This window comes from Labeo rohita, chromosome 19 (genome assembly GCF_022985175.1).
Source record: "Labeo rohita strain BAU-BD-2019 chromosome 19, IGBB_LRoh.1.0, whole genome shotgun sequence".
Taxonomy (NCBI): domain Eukaryota; kingdom Metazoa; phylum Chordata; class Actinopteri; order Cypriniformes; family Cyprinidae; genus Labeo; species Labeo rohita.
Window position 1 is genome coordinate 7,369,744 of NC_066887.1, and position 20,974 is coordinate 7,390,717.

General features: G+C 38.6%; 1 protein-coding gene across 4 annotated transcripts in view; it reads right to left on the minus strand.

The window, feature by feature from the left end:
• Positions 1-568: 568 nt before the first annotated feature.
• The window catches only part of dtnbp1b (dystrobrevin binding protein 1b), a 46,379-nt gene continuing 25,973 nt past the window's right edge, over positions 569-20,974 (minus strand). Inside the window, exons 1-4 of one of the 4 annotated variants that reach the window (XM_051136874.1) lie at positions 18,621-18,829; positions 7,668-7,826; positions 3,663-3,806; positions 569-1,211 (exon numbers count right to left, since the gene is read on the minus strand). In XM_051136874.1, the coding sequence (XP_050992831.1) occupies positions 916-1,211; positions 3,663-3,806; positions 7,668-7,826; positions 18,621-18,681 (660 nt within the window). In that variant the 5' untranslated portion in view covers positions 18,682-18,829 and the 3' untranslated portion in view covers positions 569-915. Of the gene's footprint in view, positions 1,212-3,662; positions 3,807-7,667; positions 7,827-18,620; positions 18,830-20,974 lie in introns of those variants that run through there. The other 3 variants (XM_051136871.1, XM_051136873.1, XM_051136872.1) reach the window with 3 other exon arrangements.

Below are 20,974 nucleotides of genomic sequence, written 5' to 3' on the forward strand. Positions count from 1 at the left end.
TATGTAATAAATTATTAGTTAATTTATTACTAGTATTAGTGGTTGTAGTAATCATAATATAATAACTAAATAAAACAATTAAATAATAAAATGATATAAATAATTAAATAATTAAAATAAAAATATTTAAATGTTAATTAAAAAATATATTTGTGTCTTTAAAATTTTGATTTTATAAATATTTTAGTATAGTATAGGTAGTTTAGTAGTATAGTATAGTTATTTTTGTTCTAAAAAAAAAGTACACAGATTAAAAAATATATTTTCAAATGTTATTGGTCAATGATCTGCTCCCAGTGATTTTAAATGTTGCTGAATTTAAACGAAACATTTTCATTTTGTTCCTACATCTCCATATTGTTTTCCCTGGTATAGAAACATGCTGGCAATGTGAAGTATTGAAGCTTGGCTTAGAGCCTAAATTGTGGTGTTTTCATCCTAATAATCAAAATCATACTCCAAAGCATTATTGATTTTATACATGAGACAGACGTGTACCTCATGACATGAACACATTTGTGATCTAAAAGCCATTTTAAAAGCTGGAGGTACTCCAAATCTGGATTTACAAGATACAAAACCGATCAAACAAGTTTGTAGAGTGAAAGTAATATAATTAGATAATTATGTATTTTATAACACTGTAACTGACAACAATGGCACAGAGGGGCAAACAGCAGAGCAGCTATATGCAGTGAACGTCCAACAGAATAAAAGATGTTTATTGATTTGGAGGGCAGGCACAGGATCGGGCTTATACTTCACAGCACACAACAAAGAACTTCTTTACAAAAACCAAAAGGGTTTCATAAAACACCAGTGCACACTCTTCCTTTGGACGCAAGTGCATAGCACACCGCTAACTACATCACTTCCTCACTTCCTCTTACAGTCTGTCGTTCATCCTCTGCGATTTCAGGACGAGCTGCTGCTCTCACAGTTCTTGATTGGCTGGTTTTGTTCTCTTTCGGGTAACGTGGCATCCTCCTCGACCTCTTCCTGATCTGGCTGGACAAGCGGGGCACTGCGGATGGCTGCTGGTCCCCTCTCATCATCTTCATTGTCGTCGTCCTCCTCCTCTTCCCCCGCCTCCGTGTCCTGGCTGGCTGAGTCCGTGCAGGTGGAGGACAGCGACGCCAGCTTGTGTCTCAGGTCGGCCTGCGTGGGCACCTGAAGAGTGATCTCGGAGGTGAACGACTCCACGTCAGGACCTGAGAGACAATCATTTAGACAGGAAGAAGAAAAGTAAGGCATTGGACAGACAACGTTCAGGTCACTGGAGATCTGTTTCAAAACCGGTCACGATTTGGATAATTTGGTCACACAAATTCTCTGTGCTGACCAGTAGAAAGCTCTAAAAGCTGCTTCTGTGCAAGTTGTGCTTCACGCATCACTACATTATTGACAATGGAAATGTTATCTCTTTGTCCCCAAATTTTCATCTAACACTAGCTAATGTGGTCACAACCTAGGGCTGGGCGATAATTCGATAACAATAATTATCATGATATAATTTTCCTTGATAAAACGATATGAAGAGTTCAACAAATGTTCGATATAATGTTTATATGCCAAAACGAGACAGTCAGAAGGCTTTTCAATCTACACATCGACATCATTTACTGTAGTAACACTCACTGCACCATTGTATTGTGGCAGCAATGTGGGATATTCACACTGAATTTTATTACAGGAGTAATGGTATATAATTATAGTATGTATGTATTTGTGATTAAGCTATAGCATGTGTGCATTTATACTGAATGTTTTTAGACTACCGTTTTTCATACAAATAGGCTACCTATAAAACCATGTAGTTAAATTTTTACCATGGTATTGAGGTACCATTATGTGTGGTTTTAACTGTGTTTATCATGATTTAAAATGTAAGCTTGCTACTATGGGAGACCAATTAAAAAAAACAAACAAAAAAAACAGTCAGAATAAATTTAACCATATAAAACTGAGGTTGCTACCATTTTTACAGATGTTACTGATTGATAATGAACCAAAATTTACCTCTGCATCCTCAAGCTACTATCAAATGTGCATTTCTAAGAGACAAAAAAGTGATTGTTTATGATAGTTTGATAGTAATGGTTATTATTACTATCATCATCATTTATCAGACAACCCAAACCTGTTTCTTGATTTGAAACAATATAACTCATAAGAACATGCAGAAATACATTTTTCTATTTAGATATTTATTTTGTTAAGGAAAATTAATGGTCTGGTTTCTACAACTTTCACTTTGGAGCATAAATCTGACTTTAAACTTATATAAAAGATTTGACATTTATCGTGATAATTATCGATATCGACTGATATGAAAAAAAGTATTGTGATCGTTTTTTGCCCATATCGCCTAGCCCTATCACAACCTTAGTGAAACTTTGAGGAAATTCTGTGGGCCAAAGTGCAGCAACGAAGCACCGCTTACTCAGTTCCCAAATACAAGTTGATTGACTGGAGTGGTGTGGGTTACTTGTGGATATTCTGATGTTTTTATCAGCTGTTTGGACTCTCATTCTGATGGCACCCATTTACCGCAGAGGATCTATTGGTGAGCAAGTAATAAAATGCCACATTTATCCAAATCTGTTCTGATGAAGAAACAAACTAATCTACATATTGGATGGCTAAGGGGTGAAACATTTTTTAAACTTTCCAGAATTTGTGGCAACTTTATGGGATTTTTTGGAAACTTTCTGAAAATTTCAGGAATTATAACCCCTTTGCAACCCTACCTGAGAGTACGATTTTCAGCAAATTTTCACTTTTGGGTAAACTATTCCCTTAATAGCAAAGCCACAGAAATGCATAATTTGACCATCTCAGAGTAGAATATCCGTGTTTTCATCTAATAATTGCGGTAAATGCAACATGCGTGAAAACACCTTTTTAATGAGTACATTGCACAACATTTCGAATGCTTATATCTGTGGATAAATGTGTTTTTGTCATTGTTTTGGAGCACACTAGCTTACAGATAAAGGCTGATAAAGGCAGATAAAACCTGAACTTGAGAAAAAATGAATCCAATATGGCGGTCAGTATATTTCTAATCTGTATTTTTATTGAAATACACTGCATTTCCTTCACTAATGATATTGATTTTAGTTAAAGTTCAGATTAAAGTTAAAATAAGCATTAGAAATTGTGTTGTTCTCTAATGGAATGGAATGTAAATCACTATCAGATTACATTTTAAATTAGGTTATGCAGGTAGCTGCTTATGTAGACTGTAGACAGTGAGGCAGAGCACTTGATTTTGGAACAGAAAGTCCAGTGTCCTGATGTTGCCTGTATAATTCAGATAACTTGGCTTTCAGTGCAGCTCAGTGTAATTAGTGATAATTGTAAAACCTGTTTGTTCTCCTCTGGATGCAATCAAACAGCACAGACATCATCTCAGCGTGTTCTGCTGACGGCAGCTGTAAATGTCAGCACTAATTTAATGGCATTTCAGCATTAGTGAAGCTAAAGAGTTCTTAAAATATAAAGAGAGACGCCATACCAGGGAGCCACTTTCGTCATTAGCTAAGAGTGGTTTTAGATGTATGGAAATCAGTCAGGCTCCATTTAAAGAGCGGAAACACCTACAGAGTGAGTAAAAATATTGAATGATGGTTGGGAAATGACATTATATGTATGTATACCCAGCATCGGTGAGGCCACACTGTTGTCTTCACCACCAGAGTTGAGAAAGACGTCCAACGCCTCGTGGTCAGACATGTCCATCAGGTCCATTTGCTCCAGCATGTCCACATTCACCTCCATTGATGACATGCTTCCTATTGTCTCTGTGAACCAAAGGAAGAGCGACAACATCACTTCCTGCAACCTCACACTTCAATCATTAAGACGAATCAAGGATTTGAGTCCAGGATGAATGTTTAACGCATGGAGTTCGCATCTCTGTGGACAAAGAAACCCTTTATGTGAGCTCTTGCGTCAACTCTTGCCAAATAAAAGAGCAAATTTGGAAGTGTCAGATCTCATTTGGTGTACAGCGCTATGTCCTGGATTCGTCACCTTGCGGTTATGTTGACTCTGTGATGTCATTAGCGCATGCTTCACAAACACAGATTGCGGCGTGGGGCATGCCCGTCACATGTGCGTGTGTGAGCGTGACATCAGTAAGCAGGGAGGTGAACTGCGTACCTCAAGGTTGTGTTAGAGCGCAGCGGCACAGGGAGGTAGACAGCAAAGAGAGAGACATGTTAGCTCCCCTTTACAGTATTGAGACACAAACACAACTCTACACGCATACACTCAGAGTCTGTGTGTATGCTTTGAGAGAAATGACACAAAACACATTTACAACACAATTTCAGTCCATACTCCAACACTTTCCTCATCCCGATCCTTTAAAACAAAAGATTAACAGAGAGCTGATGCGTATTCCCTTCTTTTTGTACATAACAGCAATGACCAGACTGGTTGATCCTAACCTTGTCTTCTTTATGACACATTATGACGCATTGGCTAATCCTAACCACACCTTTTTAAAGACCTAATGGCTGATCCTAGGCCCATCTTCTTAATGACTCATTGGCTGGTTTTAGCGCCACATTTTTTTTTACCGCCTCACTGGACTGATGCTAACCCCGCTTTCTTTATGACCCACTGGCTGATCCTAACCCCACCTTCCTAATAACCCACTGGCTGATCCTAGTCCCACCTTCTTAATGTCTCATTGGCTGATTTTAGCCCCTCCTTCTTTATGATCCACTGGCTGATCTTTATACCAATTTCCTAATGACCAGTTGGCTGATCGCAACCCCACCTTCTTTATGACCCACTGGCTGATCCTAACCCCACTTTCCTAATGACCAATTGGCTGATCCTAACCCCACCTTCTGTGGCTGATCTTAGTCCTGCTTTCTTAATGACCCTGTGTCTGATCTTACTCCCACTTTCTTAATGACCCTTGGCTGATCTTAGTCTTGCCTTCTTTATAATCCACTGGCTGATCCTAACCCCACATTCCTAAAGACCAACTGACTGATCCTAACCCCTCCTTCTTTATGACCCCACTTTCCTAATGACCAACTAACTTATCCTAACCCCGCCATCTTTATGACCCGCTGGCTGCTCGCAGAACCTGATTTTACCAAGTATGACATGTTCCTGGATCAACATCTTTGTTGACCCTGGAACAACATTGTGATTAAACTAATCAGATTTGAAAAAACAGTTCATAGTTTTTGTGAAGTTTAGGCTTATAACCACTGTTTGCTGCTTGTACATCTGTGTCATTCATCTATCATTTCCTCTGATTTTAGGGATTACTCATGGGTAAGGTTAGGTTTAGGTGTAGGGATGTGGCCAAGATTAATTTTTTGGATTAAAATGTTGTTCCAGGGTCAACAAAATGTGTCTAACATCTAACTCAGCAAAATCAGGAGGTGCCTGGCTGCTCCTAACCCCAATTCTAACCCCACCATCTTAATGATCCCATTGCTGATCCTAGTCCCATCTTCTTTATGACCCACTGGCTGATCCTAACACCGCCTTTTTAATGACCCAATGTCTGATTTTAATCCCACCTTCTTAATGACTCATTGGCTGATTTTAGCCCCACCTTCTTTATGATTCACTAGCTAATCCTAGCCCAGGTTTCTTCATGACTAGTTGGCTGATCCTAACCCAACCTTCTTGATGACCCACTGGCTGACCCTAACCCCGTCATCTTAATTACCCCATGGCTGATCTTAGTCCCATCTTCTTTATGACACACTGGCTGATCCAAGCCCCACCTTCCTAATTACCAATTGGCTGATCCTAACCCCACCTTCTGTGTCTGATCTTACTCCCATTTTCTTAATGACCCTATGGCTGATTTTAGTCCTGCCTTCTTTATGATCCACTGGCTGATTCCAGCGTCACCTTCTTAATGGCCCAAAGGCTGATTTTAGGCCAGCCTTCTTTAGGACGCACTGGCTGATCCCAACCCCAATCCTAACTCCACCATCTTAATGATCCCATGGCTGATCTTGGTTCCAGCTTCTTCATGACCGAATGGCTGATCCTAACTCCGCCTTTTTAAAGACCCAATGGCTGATTTTAATCCTACCTTCTTAATGATTCATTGGCTGATTTTAGCCCCACCTTCTTTATGACCCACTGGCTAATCCTAACCCCACCTTCCTAACGACCAATTGGCTGATTCTAACCCCGTCTTTTTAAATGACCCAATGGCTGATCCTAACCCTACCATCTTAATGACCAACTGGCTGATCTTTATACCACCTTCCTAATGACCAGTTGGCTGATCGCAACCCCACCTTCTTTATGACCCGCTGGCTGATCCTAACCCCACTTTCCTAATTACCAATTGGCTGATCCTAACCCCACCTTCTGTGGCTGATCTTAGTCCTGCCTTCTTTATAATCCACTGGCTGATTCTAGCCTCAACTTCTTAATGGCCCAATGGCTAATCTTAGTCCCACCTTCTTAAGGACCCACTTGCTGATCCTAGCCCTACCTTTCCTAATGACCAATTGGCTGATCATAACCCCACCTTCTTAATGACCCTGTGGCCTATCTTAGTGCCTCTTTCATAATGGCCCTATATGGTTGATCTTAGTCCTGCCTTCTTAATGACCCATTGGCTGGTTTTAGCCCCATTTTATTTTTGACTCACTGGATAATTTTGGCCTCACCTTCCTTATGACCCACTGGTGAATTTAAGCCTTGTCTCCTAATAACCCATTGTCTGATCTTAGCCCTTTTTTTTAATGACTCATCGACTGATCTTAGCCCTGCTTTCTTTATGACCCAATGGCTGATCATGGCCCATCTTACTGACCAAATTGCTTATCCTAGCCTTGCTTTCTTTATAATCCCATGGCAGATCCTAGCACCTCCCATCTTGAAAGGTTTGACATCAGTTGCTGATTGGTGAGATTTTCCACTTCTAGTTAAAGATGTTCCAGTGCTCCATAATATTTGCATACTTTATCATAGATGAAGTGGATTATTTCTCAGATAAACAGAGGTTTGAATTCTACATATAGTAACCAGTATATCTGTTAGTCAGTACATTTTTGTGCTGCTTAATGTTAGGTCTATATTCTTATCAGTTTTAATTTTGACACAATGTCATGTCAAGATTACATGAAATGAGTTTTTAATAGTATAAAAATACAAGAGTTGTGAGCATAAGCAGAACTGTAGGCTTTTGCTAACCCCGCCCCCTAGATCACTGACTGCCTAATCATAGCTCCGCCTCACTACTCTTCCATTTGCTGCTTCAGTGTAGTTTATCTACCATTGGATCAGCATTACCCATTGGACAACTCTCTTCTCTGCTCTTTTGTACATTTCCATGCACCATGTGTCCCCTGAGTCATTTTAGACAAATTGACCGGGTTGAAGATGAAAGCAACAGTCAGTTTATCCACTTCAGGCCTGGGAATTGCCTCAACCCTAAATCAAACATCTTGAGTGCTGTGGACCCGCCACTCTTATTTGTAATAATGAGTATTTTTGTACCAGACCATCTAAGCAGACATTTCTCAGATATATAAAAAGGCTTTATTGAATGTTTCACAGGGATACAGCATATTTACGTTTTGGTAAATGGATTCTGTTTGTATCAGTGTCTGGCACATTTTGATCTGGTCCAGGTTTGAGCCAAGAGACTGGGCATAGCTCACCTCTTCTCTCTGCAATCTGTAGGTATCCTGTGGACAGGTAGTGCTCCATGTCCTGCTGAAAAGCCTCCTCAAAAAACTTTTGCCTGTCCTTTAGTTTTACCTGCGGCTGGACAGGTTCTGCCTCCGGTACTCTCTGAGCATGCTCCAGCTCCAGCTCCGCTGTGATTGGAGGACAAAAAGAAAGAAGTGATAAGACAAACCTATTTTAAAAGAATTTCTTACTGCTAAAACATTCCAAAAATTTTAGTCACCCATGCAAGACTTGCATATAACCTGTGAAGTGTGCTATATGTCGTTTACCGCATTGGTGAATGTTCTGAAGGGTTAGGTTGTCTATCTAAAGGTTATATTATATTAATCAGTTTTCTAAATGTGCATTCAAAAGTTTGGTGCTAATTTAAATATTTTTACACAGTAAGAAATAAATTGTGTTTTTGTAAAGAGCCATCTGAATGTTATGTATTTATTTATGTATTTATTGATTTATTTAGCATGGTGTTTTACTGAAGGGCGAAGAGAATCCTTGTGCTCATTGGCTGCAGCCTCTGCAGATACCTTAATAGTCTAGTGTTGTTTGGTAACACGAAGAGCTAAAATTACATAATAAAATGCTTATAATCAAGCTTTACCAGTGGAGACAACGAGAAAAAAAACTACCCGTACGGCTGACCAAATGGAAAAGGTACTGAGTGCACGTCTTAGAACTAGGGCTCAGAACTTTATGACCCAATGGTTGATCATGGGCCATCTTTCTTACTGACCAAATTGCTGATCCTAGCCTTGCTTTCTTTATAATCCAATGGCAGATCCTAGCACCTCCCGTCTTAAAAGGTCTGACATCAGCTGCTGATTGGTGAGATTTTCCACTTCTAGTCGAAGATGTTCCAGTGCTCCACAATATTTGCATACTTTATCATAGATGACGTGAATTATTTCTCTAGGGCTCAGAACTTTATGACCCAATGGCTGATCATGGGCCATCTTTCTTGCTGACCAAATTGCTGATCCTAGCCTTGCTTTCTTTATAATCCAATGGCAGATCCTAGCACCTCCCATCTAAAAAGGTTTGACATCAGCTGCTGATTGGTGTTTTATTGAAGGGCGAAGAGAATCCTCGTGCTCATTGGCTGCAGCCTCTGCAGATACCTTAATAGTCACGAAGAGCTAAAATTACATAATAAAACGCTTATAATCATGCTTTACCAGTGGAGACAACGAGAAAAAAAACTACCCGTACAGCTGACCAAACGGAAAAGGTACTGAGTGCACGTCTCAGAACTAGGGCTGGGAGTCGATTCCAAAAAGAATCGATTCCGAGGCGTTGGGAATCGAGAGTTGATTATTCGTACTGGCATTTAATGGCACTGTTCAATGGGTAAATTAATTTATCGAAGTCAGAAATGCAACAAACAAACACACACATGGTTAGGCTTTTATTTGTGCAAATAACAGACCGATCTATGGAAATTGTGGCGAACGCTTCTTACGACAGAGCTTTAGTCTTTTGGCTGCTTTATTTTTTTACTAACCACCAGATCGCGCTGTTTTCGACACTTTCGAAGCTTTGAACCTTTTTCCGAAACAGTCAGAGGAAAGTCTCGGTGCTTCACGAGGCTTCATTTGCCCACCACTCCTGTCAACTGCTGAATGAATGAGTGTCACGTCCCGCTTGTTTACTTTGAACCGGAAGACGCTCCCATTTTTGACGCAAGGCCTCATGGGGCGTAGGAAACTTGTGGATAGTGACAAGTCTTGGGTATTCTATAGGCTTTGCTAGTATTTGCAAACATTCTATTGAATGAATAGGAAATTATATGATTTTAATGAGAAAACATCACCAAAACATCATCAGACAACAGAAAAAGTGACAAAAAACGAGCGTAAAACACGGCTACACCAAGGTGAAAAGATTTTATGACGCAGAAAATCCTGAGCTGTGACGACAAGTTGCTTCATTTGTGTTGGACAGGTAAGAGAACGAATTAATTTTGACCGCTCTCTTAAACTAAAAGTAATATTGTATATTACATAAAACGCAGAGATCGTGCTGACCATTGTAGTAAACATGAAGAACTGCGACTCTAATGCTATAAAGAACTGCTAAATGCAAAACAGTAAACTGAGTGTGGAAAATGATCGCACTTTGAGTTATCAATAAAAGAAAAACTGTAAATTGTCTGTTAAAAGATTTTGTCAATTTAGCAGGGCACTAGTTATGCCTAAAGCTAGACAAGGACTAAAGGCGCAAACTCTCAGTTTAATTTAATAGGATCTTTAAAAATATAAAATGTGAAAAATAGTAAGTTTTAATTCTATATGAAAATAAATCACTTTACAAATGTAAACAACATAATTCATGTTTGAATGTAATTTAAAAGTGATATGTGTAGCCTATTGTTTTATTGGTATATTTGTATAGTGTTTATTTAAATGTTTGTTTTTCATTTTTAAATGTTTATTATTCATTTTTAGCTTGATAATTGTTATAGAAGTGGCATTTCTTGCTCTGCATACTTTAAGAATCATCCGTGTGTTCAGTATTAACAAAGACTGTGCTGGTTTAATGTGTGTGGGATTCCAGGTGTCTGCATATCTCTCTTATCCTTTGTCTCAGTTTCTTATATTCTGCTGTTTATGTCTATTTTACTGCCTGTTTTTGCTTCCTGTGGGCTGGAGTGAATATGGAAAAATATAGCTCGTTTATTTAACTACAGAGACCTGACTGTGTGTTGCATCAGCAACTTGACTGTGGATAAAAGTAAGTGTGCTCATATTCAGTTTAGGAGAAAGCACAGATAAAACACTGTGCTTTGGTGTGTTTGTGTGTGTGTGCATGCATCGTTTTGTTTGGTCTGTCTGTGGATTAATTAATGGCTGTGGTCATCCTGAGGGAAACAGCTCTGGTCTTTCATCAAAGAGTTGTGCTCCAGTGCACGCATGTCTTCTCTTCATTTGCCATCACAAATGCTCTTTGACCAAAGGCCTGCTCACAGCAATCACACACACTCCAATACACTTTTGACTACACTTGAATCTAACTTTCCTCTTTTTTATGAAGTTTCAATCTATAACACAGGCATCTACTTACCACATAGGCTATAGTAATCATTTAGCATGATTCATTTTCCTTGTTTCAATTTTGTAATCCTTATTCTCATTCATTCTCTTCTGTTTCCATTTCGTAATCATTATACATTCATTCTCTCAAACTAATGCAAGTTATTATTATATAATGGCTCATTACAGTTAATTTAATGATGCACTGTGCATATGCTTGTGTGTTTGTGTGGATGCTGTGATGTGATTATGACTAAGAAATAGAAGAGTCTGTGTAGAATAGAGACATGTGATGTTCTGTTCTCAGCCTGCCAGACTGATTTTGCTCCCAAAGTGCCGTCTGAGAAAATTTCCTCAAAGATATCGCTGCTCAGAAAGTCAGTTCAGCTTGTGTTAGAAGTCTGCTTCTCCTTCAGACTGTTATTTCTCTTGAGAGGAACTTCAGTCTTTGCTGCTGCTGTCCAGATGCACTGACCTGAGACTGAACGTACTTATTTTCTCAACGAACACAGAGTCTTTAAGAGGACTAGAGAGTTTTGAGTTAAGAAATAGAGTCTTCTAGAGGGCCTAGCGAATACTACATCTATTATAGGGCCTAGAAATGAAAATACATTACAAAAGAAAAGTTGATTAGGAACCAGAATCTAAGTCTTAAAGGATAAGTTTACTTCCAGAATAAAAATTCCCTGATAATTTACTCACCCCCATAACATCCAAGATGTTCATGTCTTTCTAGCAGTAGTTTGACCAACTAGTAGTTAGCCAAGAGAAAATCAGTCTCACTTTTCTGAATAAAATTTGGCCAATCTACATTTTTGTAACTGATATTAAACTGTTGTGACCAGTCTAGATGAAATTCAAATCAGCTAACTTTTTAAGACTAGAGGGCCGTGGCCTGTTGTTTTAAGACGGCTAGAGAATCAGTCAAGGAATTTTAGCAAAGCTGCCACTTCCTGTTCTAAATAGCTTCCAATTCTATAGTTGTAGCACTTGGACAGTTTCAATATTGGACAGAGACGTCTCATTGAATTTATTGTCATTAAGCCCGTTCACACCAATAACTTTTACTACATTTGCATATTATCCAAACAACACACAGTAATGCTCTGTTTATTCTAAGATGTAAAACTATAACTGCATAACTGCTATGAAAGCGATCCCAATTATATAATTTCCCTGCCATTATCATTATAGTTGCACTCTACAGTGATTTTTAAAACGTTATGGTTATAGTTATTGTTATAGTTAGCATTTCTTTGGATGAACTGGCCTTTAATCTTCCACTGGAGAATCTGCAGAACTCAAGAGCTCCTGGATCCTGTTTAAAAACTCCCATCTGCTCATAGCCACAGCGTTCCCAACTTTGAATACACAGGATATTTTTGCGGTTCCAGTTATAACTTCTGCTTTGGAAACATTATGAATGTTATATATGTGACCCTGGACCACAAAGCCAGTCTAAAATAGCATGGGTATATTTGTAGCAATAGCCAAAAATACATTGTATGGGTCAAAATTATCGATTTTTCTTTTATGCCAAAAATCATTAGGATATTAAGTAAAGATCATGTTCCAATATGATATTTTGTAAATTTCCTACCATAAATATATCAATATATAATTTCTGATTAGTAATATGCATTGCTAAGAACTTAATTTGGACAACTTTAAAGATGATTTTCTCGATCACCCATATATCAATGGAAAGCTTATTTATTGAGCTTTCAGAAGAATTATGAATATTAACTAAAAAAATGCCCCTTATGACTGGTTTTATGGTCCACGGTCACATATAGTTAAATAGTTCATTGACTTCTTTGTCCAGCAGGTCAGATAGCAGGAAGTCAACACAAGGAGTCAGTTCATCCAAAAATGAAAATGCTGTTATGATTTAATCACCATTATGTTGCAATAACATTCTGTTTCTGACGAACATAAACTCAAAAATTCAGCAACTTTAATGCTATAAATTCCAAGTTTCCTAAAGCCAGTTGCAACTGTTCTCGAGTTAAAAACTCACTGAAGGGGAAGATTACTTGTGAATAACAATTAAAATTTTAACAGATTTCTACATAAAACTGTCATATTTATTCAAAAGGCTGGAATGTAGTACACAAGTACACTCTTAAAAATAAACGTTACATAGAAGAACCATTTTTGGTTCCCCAAAGAACCTTTCAGTGAACAGCTCCTAAAAGAACAATTTTGAAGAACATTTTAAATATCTAAAGAATTATTTTCCACTATAAATCATTTCTGCATTTGAAAGGTTCCATGGATGTTCATGGTTTTTCATGTAACCATTGATGCCAATAAAGAACCTTTATGTTTAAGTATGTAAAATGGATTACTTTCATGTGGCTATTTTGTCCTTTTTAAAGCTTGAATGCTTTAGTTTCCATTTACTCTAACTGCACCAAAAAGAATGACAAATGCATTATTTAAAGGGGTCATCAGATGCAAAGTTCACTTTTTCATGTTGTTTGAACATTAATGTGTGTTGGCAGTGTATGTACAAATCTACCCTATAATGATAAAAATCCATGCAGTGGTTTTTAATTAATCTGTAAAAATAATATCCCCTTTTTCAAATCGAGCCGTTCCCAGATGCCTGTCGGTGTGCCGTCACACCCACAGAGGCCGCTCCCACGATAGTTGATTGACATGAGCTCTTACCTTAGACCAGCTGTCACAGTCCAGTAACCTTCCCTGTTTCAATCCCAGAGCAGGGATGCAAGTTAGACAAGAATATCTTCAGTTGAGCGATTGAGGTGTTGTGTTGCTGGATGTAATCATTCATGATCCAGCTTCACTTACAGCAGAAGTGTGTATAAGGGTTTTTTATGAATCTTTGCCTTTATTATTTTTTATTATTTATTTATTGTGCCTTTCCTTATAACGTGGTAGTTATGAAGTTTAGCGGCTAAACGCAGCTAACCATGGCTAAACGCAGCTAAAGTAAAAATGCTCCTCACTCCACAGATAGAAGAGAGGGGTGAGGCAAGCAGAGCTCATTTGCATTTAAAGGAACAACGCCTTAGAATGAGAAGATTTTTGCAGAGCTCATTTTGACAAAAGGGTAAAAAGGGTGTTGTTTTACACTACCATTGAGAATTTTTAAACAAAGTATATTATAAACTTTTCATTAAGACCCTAAAGAATCAGATCAACTTGGAAAATGGACGTACGATGACCCCTTTAAAGGGATAGTGAAATAGGGAAAAATGAAAATTCTGTTGTTAATTACTCACTCTCATGTCGTTCCAAACCTGTAAAGCCTTTGTTCATCTTCGAAACACAAATTATTGTCAAAAGATATTTTTGATGAAATACAAGAACTTTCTGACTCTGCATAGACAGCACCACAGCAGAACCACACACATACTTCGTGAATGCAAAACGAAGACTGACACGGGAGAGAAGAAACTGAATAAAGTCGTTATTTATTTTTAAATACGTAAGTTAGTTAAGAAACTGTGAAAAGTGTGCTCTAAGTACAGTTAAATGACCTTTTATTTCATTTATATTATATTATCTGCAAGTACTGTTTTTTTTTTTAAATATGCTTATAAGATTTTAAGTACACTCCAAATGCACAACCCGTCACAAGGGCTGTGAAATGCTTAACTGTTCAGAAGACGATGTTTAATTTTCTGCAAAGCCAAGCAAACTGCTTGCCAGTGCCAGAGTTCCCAGGATGCTTTTGTGTGCTTAGTCCTTATCTAAGACCGTGATGTATCTGTGTGCTCATTGCTTGTGCCCAAACGTTTGAATTCGGTCTTTTTGGTACAAATTTTGGTAAAAGTCCTAGAGGTGAGACGCAGGCACAAGTGAGCAGGTGCTGACCTAAAGACCGTAATGAGATGATCCCCAGAGACAGAGAGGGAAAGCAGGCTTAATAGTCATCATTGTGATGGCAGTCATCTGGCTGTGCGATTTAATGCCGATTAATTGGATCTACTTATTGACTGCGTCATGCCGCAATGAGAGCATGAATGATTGCCCACAGAATACCCCTACACACACTCCATCTATCTTGGTTTGTGTTCGTGTAATGGCTTCATTTGTGCGTAATTGCGATGACAGATTGTAGGGCCGTAGAAACAACAGAGACGCGTGCTGCGAGTGGAGTGTGCACTATTGAGTGGAAGACGATGTGCTTGGTTTGCCATATGGGCTGTTGTAAAGACTCATTCACACCAGCCGTAGTTCACGTCTCAGTCTTTGTGTGGAGACACCTGCGTCTCATACTGTGCCGTGCTCCATCTAATTTGGCCTCATTCAGAGCTCCGTAACGTCTCGTCGTGAGATCGCAAGCTATTTTGTACGCTACGTGAGGGGTTTTAAGTGTGAAGTGCTTAGGATTGACACTGTTAAGGCAGAGTGAGAGGGAAAGTGTGACTGTTCATGAGAGAGATTAAAGCAGGACACCTACTATGAGGGATCAGACTGCTAAATATGAAAATGAAAAATGTTTTTAATTGCAAATGAATAAAACTATATGAGGGTTAGTTTTAGGCATGATACTGCAAAATGCAGTGTAATTCATAATATGCAAGACCACGGATGATTATAGGATTTAATGGCTGCTATTTTTTGTCAGTAGACATTTAACAGTGACAAATGTGATTGCGTAATAAATGCATAGAAAAAATGCAATTCACACTTACAATAACTTTAATTAAAATGTAAAATGTTTATTAAATAATTAATTTATTACTTTTTTTTAGTTTTTCTTTCTTCATTTATTTTTTGGATGGCATAAAGTTAAAAATGGCACGGTAATTCTGAAGAACTGTGGCATAATCTTCAATTTCTGTGTTTCACTGCTTATTAATATCAGAAATGTTTGTCCACCTAATCAAAATCAACAGAATCAAGCATAAAAAAACTTTCAGACCCTTAATGTCTTTTAAAATATAATTATAATAATTAAAATATAGTAATTTGACTTAATGACAAGACGAGGTTAGTACAGGTTGTAAAATGTCATGTAGTGCAACCCTAAAACGTAAAAAAGTAATAATTATGCATAGGAAGTAACTTATAAATAAATTTATAAATATAGATCAATATATAAATATATATTTCAGATGTAAATCATAAATAAATATATATTTATAGTTATATATTAAAGTTAGTCATTATTTAAATATATAAATATATCATTTTATATAAATATGAATTTAATAAATCATATATATATATATACATATATGATTTATTAAATTCATATTTATATAAAATGATATATAATAATAATGAATACTAATTAATATAATTAATAATAGTAAGACAATTATATATAAGTAATAATTACTGAAATTATATATATAATTATATTTATAAAATTAATACTTGTATATATCAAATACATATATAATTAATAAAAATGAATTAACAATGAATGATATAATAATTATATAATTAATAATAGTTATAAAATCATGTATAATGAATAATTATGTAACTATGGTAATATGTATATATTAATGTATCAAATTATATATACACTGGAACCAAATGTTTTGGTGTGTTTGCTTGTTTTTGTGCTATAGTGACCTTTCATGCTCCATGTTGCTCTATTTGCGAACGTAATGGTGTGAATGACACTAATCGATTGCAAATAGATATCAAAGTAAATGATTTAAAATGATAAGACAAAAACAGATGGGTTTTTTTTGCTCATGTAAAGGTGCTCAGCATGTTAAACAGGAGTTCACCACCAGTGTTAGTCTTGTCATTCCTAATGGTTCCAGACAGAGATAGAAGATGTTTAATAAATGAAGGCTATGCAGAGAGAGTTTGATTGAAGTGCTCTCAGGAGAGCTGCAGCACGGTACTGATTTCCTGTCTGCGTATGCCCAGTCTGCACACATATCGTGACTGGATTCGTTCACACATCAATAAACCACATTTCATTTAGAGTCAGCAGTGAATCTTCCGGGCCTCTTTTTTTTTTTTCTTTTCTCACTGTGAGAGAGGGAGATCTTCACCAATGAGAGGCCTACAGAACTGCATGGTTTATTGGATACACACACACACGGAAGGAAGTCCATAGGCTGCAATTCTCTTTTCTTGCCATTGGTTATTTAGCCTGATGAGTCTGCTGTTGTGTTCCAGCATTCTGCATGCCAGCACCCTTCAGTGTAGGACGGTACGAGTGTAACCCTCCTAGCGGACTGAGTCACAATGCTCCTGTCTGGACTGCTCTCTATCTAGTGCTGATAAATAGGTCATATTTCACTTCAAGAAACCTCAGCATGTGTTTAGAGAAACAGCTTGACCTCCCACAAAGAACACACAAACACAATTCTATTATTATTATTATTATTATTAATGTTTTATCTATCTATCTATCTATCTATCTATCTATCTATCTATCGTTCTATCTATCTATCTATCGTTCTATCTATCGTTCTATTGTTCTGTCGTTCTATCATTCTGTCGTTCTGTCAATCTAGCTATCATTCTATCTATCATTGTCTATCATCATTCTTTCTTTCGTTCTATTGTTCTTTCATTCTGTCGTTCTAAATCATTCTATCTAGTGTTCTATCTATCATTCTGTTGTACTATTGTTCTATCTATCTGATGTTTTAGTGTTCTTTATCAATCTATTGTTCTATCTATAGGTCTATCATTTTATCATTCTCTACCTATCTATTGTTCTGTCTATCGGGCTATCTGTTGTTCTTTCTATTGTTCTTTATATATACCGTTCTAAATCTATCTATTGTTCTTTCTATTGTTCTTTCATTCTTTTTATCTATATATCTATTTATCATTTTATCATTTTCTATTTTTCTATCGTTCTATTGTCACACCCCTGGACTCTTTAGTTGGTTTCTACCATCATTTCCCCCCTGCAGCTCTGTGTGTTTTGGTATCTCCCTCATTGTCTGCACCTGTGTTCGTAATCAGTCTGTGTGTGTATATATAGCGTGTGTTTTCCCTTTTCGTTTGTCGGACGTTAACATTACCTCCCTGTGTTACCAGTGTTTCCAGTGTTCCTTGTGGATTATTAAAGATATTTCATTTCATTACGTCGTTGTTAGTCTGTTCCTGCCTGAAGCGTGACAGAACGTCCGAACAACACAGTTTTTTTTGCGTATTCCCCCCGTTTTGTTTATCGTTCGTTTTTCAGTCTTTTGTTTCCGTTGTGTGTTTATTATGTATCACATCCGACCAGAATTCATCCTCCTCCAGCTGAAGCAGGGGGATTTACCGCTCGAGGGATATACCATCATGTTCCAGCTTGTAGCTCACACCACCAGCTACCCGGACGACACGTGTGTGTTTTATAACGCCAGCCTCAACGCGTCATGCAGAGCGCCGTCGTCCGAAGACGGCCCTCGAGCGGATTTCGCCACGTTTGTGGAGTGGACACTGGCGAGAAACCGATCCTCATTTCCCGCCTGTTCCATGGATAATCTCGCCAGTGCCACTCCAGACCCAGAACCCAGCCAGCCACCCCGACCCGCGGAATCCCAGCCAGAGCCCACCGATGACGAAGAGCTACAGCCCGCCGCGACCAGCGTGCCATCGCTGAGAGGAGCGACAGAGCAGCTGATCACCACCGAGCCTGAGTTGCACGAGCCGTCAGATCAAGTGCATGAGCCGGCCACAATGGCCGCGACGGTGGAGGGGTCAGTGGAAAATGAGAGTGCTGAGGACAGCATTACCCACTGCACCACCACTGAGGGGGAGCTGAATTGGATTTTGGGACATTTGACAATGAACGATATACCTGATAATTCTGAGGATGTTAATACTGGACTCTCTGTAATTTCTGAACTATCTACCTGCTCTGATTTCCCACCCACCCTCCCTCAGTCTAAGAACCATAATGTTTCAGCCATGCCACCACTGCTGCCTGTCAGTCCCTCTACTCACCCTCAGCCCACCATCTGTGCGGTGGGTTCGCCGCAGGTCTGCCAGTCACCAGCGACGTCATGGCTGGAGGATCCCTCCTCCATCCCTCTGGCACAGCCTCAGCCCTCTGTCGCTCTGGCTCCGCCGCGGACCTCCGGATCTCCGTCTCCGCCTTGGTCGCCAGAGCCTTGGGCTCCGCCTGGGCCCTCCGGATCCTCGGTGTCGCCAAGGATCATCGGCTCTCCGTCTCCGCCTCGGGCTCTACCACCACCTGCTCCGCCTCCGTCGGTCGGCCCCATGGAGTCGCCAGCCTTTCCTCCACCATGGCTCCTCCCTCCATCGGCTCCACCGTGGGGTTCCATCATGGCTGCGGTCTGGGTTTCACCTGGCTCCTCCTGCTCCAGCCCCTTCCGGTCACCTCCTTAGCTTCTTCCTCCGTCATCACCTCCATGGAATATTCCGTCATCACCCTGGACTCCATCTTTTGCCCTCCTCCCGGGAGTCCGTCCTCCACCAAAGCCCCCTCCTAAAACTTTGTACATTTTGTTTTCCCTGTTTGTCGGCACGAGGACGTGCCTTCCGGGAGGGGGAGGTAATGTCACACCCCTGGACTCTTTAGTTGGTTTCTACCATCATTTCCCCCAGCAGCTCTGTGTGTTTTGGTATCTCCCTCATTGTCTGCACCTGTGTTTGTAATCAGTCTGTGTGTGTGTATATATAGCGTGTGTTTTCCCTTTTCGTTTGTCGGACGTTAACGTTACCTCCCTGTGTTACCAGTGTTTCCAGTGTTCCTTGTGGATTATTAAAGATCGTTTCATTACGTCGTTGTTAGTCTGTTCCTGCCTGAAGCGTGACATCTATCTATCAGGCTATCTATTGTTCTTTGTATTGTTCTTTCATTATATCATTCTCTCTCTATCTATCTATCTATCTATCATTTTATCATTATCTATATAGTTCTATCGTTCTCTCTGTCGGGCTATCTATTGTTCTTTGTATTGTTCTTTCATTATATCGTTCTATATCTATCTATCTATCTATCTATCTATCGTTTTATCATTATCTGTCTATATCGTTCTATCGGGCTATCTATTGTTCTTTCATTATATTGTTCTAAATCTATCTATCGTTCTATCTATCCATTGTTCTATCTATTGTTCTATCCATCTATCGTTCTTTGTATTGTTTCATTCTTTCTATCGTTCTAAATATTGTTATAAATGAATCGTTCTAATCTATTGTTCTATCTTCTATCGTTTTATCATTATCTATCATTCTATCGTTCCTTCTATCGTTCTTTCATTATATCGTTCTATATCTATCTATCTATCTATCTATCTATCTATCTATGTCTGTCTATCTATCTATCTATCGTTCTGTCTATCTAGCTATCTATCGTTCTGTCTATCTATCTATCTATCTATCTATCTATCTATCTATCTATCTATCGTTCTTTCTATTGTTCTTTCTTTCTTTCTATGGTTCTATCTATCATTTTGTTGTTCTATTGTTCTGCCATTACATATCTGTCTATCGTTTGATCTATCTGTCTATTGGTTTAATTGTCTGTCATCTATCTGTCTGCATGTAGCTTTTTTTTTTTTTTTTTTTTTTTTTTTTTTGAGGTTTGGTTTGTTAATCATGTTTATTAATCCAGGTTAATGTTCATTAATACATATACTAGTGTTCATTGGTAGTTCAGTCATACTATATCATTCATTTAACCAGTAAATTCTCATCAGGCCATCAATCAAACCATTAGTCAGTATGACTGATTATCAGAGACTTTTACTTCAGCTAAAGGATTCTCCTGATCTGATCTGACTCTACAGCAACCAAGTGCACTTGACACACCAGCAGAAAAGTGTAACATCTTTTATGCTTTTAGGCTTAGTAAAAAGAATTGCACACTGAAGTCATCTTATGACATCTTAACTAACTGTCAGTAAAACCCCCTACATACCCCACCCCAGTCATAGGTATAAAAATTTTAACAGCCCAGAGCTTCGATCAACGTTATTTAATGTGCCATTCTGAGAGAATGCATTATCCATGCTGAATAGCTGTAAACGCCTCCACCCTGGATCAAAGGACTGCCTCAGACTATTACTTCACTTTTCTGTCAGAGAGATACGAGCTGCGAGCATGTTATGTCTTAATGTGTAATGGACCCATGATGCCCGCCCCAAAGCCAGCGGGTATCAGGCTGTTCGGGAGGAACAGGAAGAGAACAAAACAAATCCTTTGCTTGCATTTAGGATGACAGCTTTCCTACCCTCAGAATTACTGGCTGTTACACTGCTCATCAGCAGGCCTCCTACTGTAAGCACTGCTTTTGCACTTCAGAGTGAACCAAGCCATTTAGGTTCAATACA